Here is a 3,401-nt window from a genome sequence, read left to right on the forward strand (position 1 = left end):
TAAAGGAGTTTTGTAACACATACCCAAGCAAGGCAGAGGCCAAGGAGCCCTCATGAGGTAGAGGCTAGAGAGACAGATGCCTCTGTGCATGGCTAAGGGAAGTTGTTCCTGACCAGAAGAATTGTATCCTGAGCATTTTGATCCTGAATAGCCCCTTAGTTACTCCATTAATAAACTCCATCAGCATGAGGGTGTTTTCCTGAGATCCGTGAACCTGTTGCAACTGATTTTTAAACTCGGCAGAGAAGTAGAGAACCAGGGGAAGGACAGTTGGTACCAGAACTGTTGAAGAAAAGTGGTGGGTGGAGGCATGTCCAACCTCCATCTCAGGGCTGCTGCTGGTTGTCAGAATTTTATACTCTTTATATTCGCCAAATGTCTTTGATGCCGACTAGATCATTCCTTTGATAACATATCTTTGATGAAGCCTCAGTTCCCACATCTGTAAAATGGAGCTAACAAACCTGACTGTAGGGTAGGTGTGAGGCTAATAGGAGACGATGTCTGGTAAGACCTGGTACAAGGGAGACTCTCAAGAAAAGCTGACCCTGCCTCTCTTCCCGCGAGCGGAACATGAGGGCAGGACAGGAAAGGAAAGCTGGGACCAGGGACATAAATGTGATTGTGGGCAGTGGGAAGGCCACTGGGACACTGGAGGGCTGTCCAGAGCTGGCAGCCAATGATGGGCCAACATCTCAGCCCTTCTCATTAGGCTTCTCCTCCTGTCCACTGCCATGCGGGCCATTCCAACTCAGCCACTCTCCACGACAGGGTCAAATCCCCCACACAGTGTCCAAGGCCTTCCATCAGTCTTTGGGGGAATAGCCAACATTATCTTGCTCTCAAGTTGCCCCTAGTGGGTTCAAACTGCTCAACTTTCACTGGGAGGTCCAAAGCTTAGCCCACTGTACAGCAGGGTTTCTCTGGCTTCTCCTTACTTGCAGCCTCTTCCCAAAGCCTTTTCACCCAAAGACTTCCACGGTCGAGGAAGGGCGGGTTCTCCCTCACCCCACAGAGTGAGCCAGCATGAGGGTCAGACCCTCAGACTCACCAGCTTCAAGCAGCGCCGGCTTGCCTCCACCTCTCGTTGTGCCAGCTCCTCCATGTCCGCCTTCAGCTCCTCCAGGCGCCGCTGGTAGTACTGGCTGTTCTCCCGCTGCCGGGACTCGGAGGCTGCTGCCCACGACAGCTCCTCACCCATCTTGATCAAGCTGTCACGCAGCCGGATCACCAAGACCTGGGGAGCAGAAGAAGCAGACCCACGCCCAGCTTAGAGCCCGAGGCTCCAATGGAGAGACTCTCGTGTATTTGTATATGGGAATCGTAGCCATTCACACTGGTGATACAGAGACCAAGAATTCTCGCCACACCTGGAAATTCCGGTTTGCCCCCTGGTGACCCTGTGTGTAGGACGGCTCCATTGGGTTTTCACAGCTGTTATCTTTGTGGGAGTATAAGCTTTTCTTCCGTGACCCCCCTAAGTGCATTCTCGTGACCACTTGAGATTAGTGGTTGACTACCAGCCATCCGTGCCACCTTCCTTCCAACTTTAAAAGTCACAGTGAAACCCAATCCTGGTGAGTTCAATTCTGGCTCCTACAGGAGCAACCCTACAGGACAGAGGAGAACTGCCCCCTGGGGTGCCTGGGGCTGTAAATAAATACAGGAGCAGGCACCCTATTCATTATCCCTTGGAGCAGCTGATGGGTTTGAACAGCCAACTTTGAGGTTGGCAGCCCAAATATCAATACACTGCCCCCAAGGTTTCTTCATGATGGATCCCAAATCAAACTCACTTCTATCAAGTTGATGTTGACTCAAAGTGACCCTATAGGACAGGGTAGAATTGTCCCTGTGGGTTTCTGAGACTGGAACTCTTAACAGGAGAAGAAGGCCTCCTCCTTCCTCTTTGTAGTTGCTAGTGTTCCAACTGCTGACCTTGTGGATTGTGTCCCAAAGAGTCACCATTACACGAGCAGAGCCCATCGTTCATGATGAGACATGAGGAGATAGGGATGGTCAGATAGAGGTGGGCAGGTGGATGGATAGTTGGATTGTGGGTTGGAGTGATTGAAGAAAGAAGGATGGAGGGAGAGATGGAAGAATATAAAGGAGAAGGGAGGGCACTCCGATGGGAAATGGATAAAGTATGTCCAGATATAGACAGATGACTAGAGAGAGAGGTGGATAGTGGAGGGAAAATGGAGCTTATACAATACCCCTCCCCTCCACTCTGAGCAGTGCTATTGTTTAGTTGCTGTTGAGTGGACTGCAAATCAGAGCAACCTCATGTGACAGATGGGCCTCCTAGGACACCATCTTTCTGAGAGCTCTTCCTTCAGCTCGTATCTGCAGCCGGGTGGGCTTGATCACCTAACCTTTAGACTAGCGGCCTAGTGCTTCAACATGGCCCCCCAGGGCTCCTCACACACATCAGTAAGTACCTCGAATCTCTTGATCTGCACTTTCTGGAACTCCGTCTTGTTTTCCAGGTCACAGATGACTGCCTCCTGCCGGCTGACAATGGCTCTGTCCACAGTGGATTGCTCCAGGTGCTGGATGTGCATCTGAGCCACCTGCAACTGGAGAGCAAACCCGAGAGGTTCACTGACCACCTACTGACCACCACTGACCACCTATTGACCACCACTGACCACCTATTGACCACCACTGACCACCTATTGGCTCAGGACAGACCCATGCAGGACCCATGCTGGGCCCGTGGCCACCATCTCCTTCTCTGCTCAGGCACTGCCCGTTGGATGTCTACACAAGCCAATGCTGCTTGGTCCTCAGCTGAGGACATTTTCTGTGCCGTCACAGCAGTTCCTGCCCCTGGAGGTCTCTGCTGCTGGGAAGAGATACTTCTTGTGCCTTCAGCCTGCTCTGCTGGCCTTCTAATCAGACCTGCTCCTGCCTCCTACCTCCCTCCCACAATGCACACGGTGCAATCAGAAGACTGCAGCATCCACAGCCAAGGGTCGGTTTGGGGGCCAAACACACAGACCAGGGTGCACAAATGAACTCCAGCACTTCCCGGCTCGATGAAGCTGCACGAGCCAGCTTTCCTCCCCGAGCCTCAAGTTCTTTTTCGTTACTTGAAGGATTCCGTGCAATGAGTGTATGGCATAGATTATTGTTCCATTCCGTCAAGGCAGTGGTGACTCAGACCGCCTGACCCAGCAGATTACCAGGACTTCCCCCCTGGGAACACTCTGTGGGTTGGAGCTCCCAACCACTTAGTGAGCAGCCAGGTGCCTTAACTGATGTGCCACCAGGGACCCTTGGCACAGAATAAGAATAAGCCCTCAACACATGGGACCCCTGCTGCGACTCAGAGCAGTTGCTTGAGACTGGGCCTCTCTGTCGGTCACGCGCAGTGGATTTGCCAAGTGCATTGA

General features: G+C 52.3%; 1 protein-coding gene across 1 annotated transcript; it reads right to left on the reverse strand.

The window, feature by feature from the left end:
• Window positions 1-1,033: 1,033 nt before the first annotated feature.
• Window positions 1,034-2,902, reverse strand: LOC142428564 (unconventional myosin-XVIIIb-like). Its single transcript, XM_075533416.1, has 2 exons — window positions 2,445-2,902; window positions 1,034-1,237 (listed from the first exon to the last, which is right to left on the reverse strand). The coding sequence occupies exons 1-2, from the start codon at window positions 2,565-2,567 to the stop codon at window positions 1,034-1,036; spliced, it is 327 nt and encodes a 108-aa protein (XP_075389531.1). The 5' UTR covers window positions 2,568-2,902.
• Window positions 2,903-3,401: the final 499 nt, after the last annotated feature.

Source organism: Tenrec ecaudatus, chromosome 16 (genome assembly GCF_050624435.1).
Source record: "Tenrec ecaudatus isolate mTenEca1 chromosome 16, mTenEca1.hap1, whole genome shotgun sequence".
NCBI classification, from domain to species: Eukaryota; Metazoa; Chordata; class Mammalia; order Afrosoricida; family Tenrecidae; genus Tenrec; species Tenrec ecaudatus.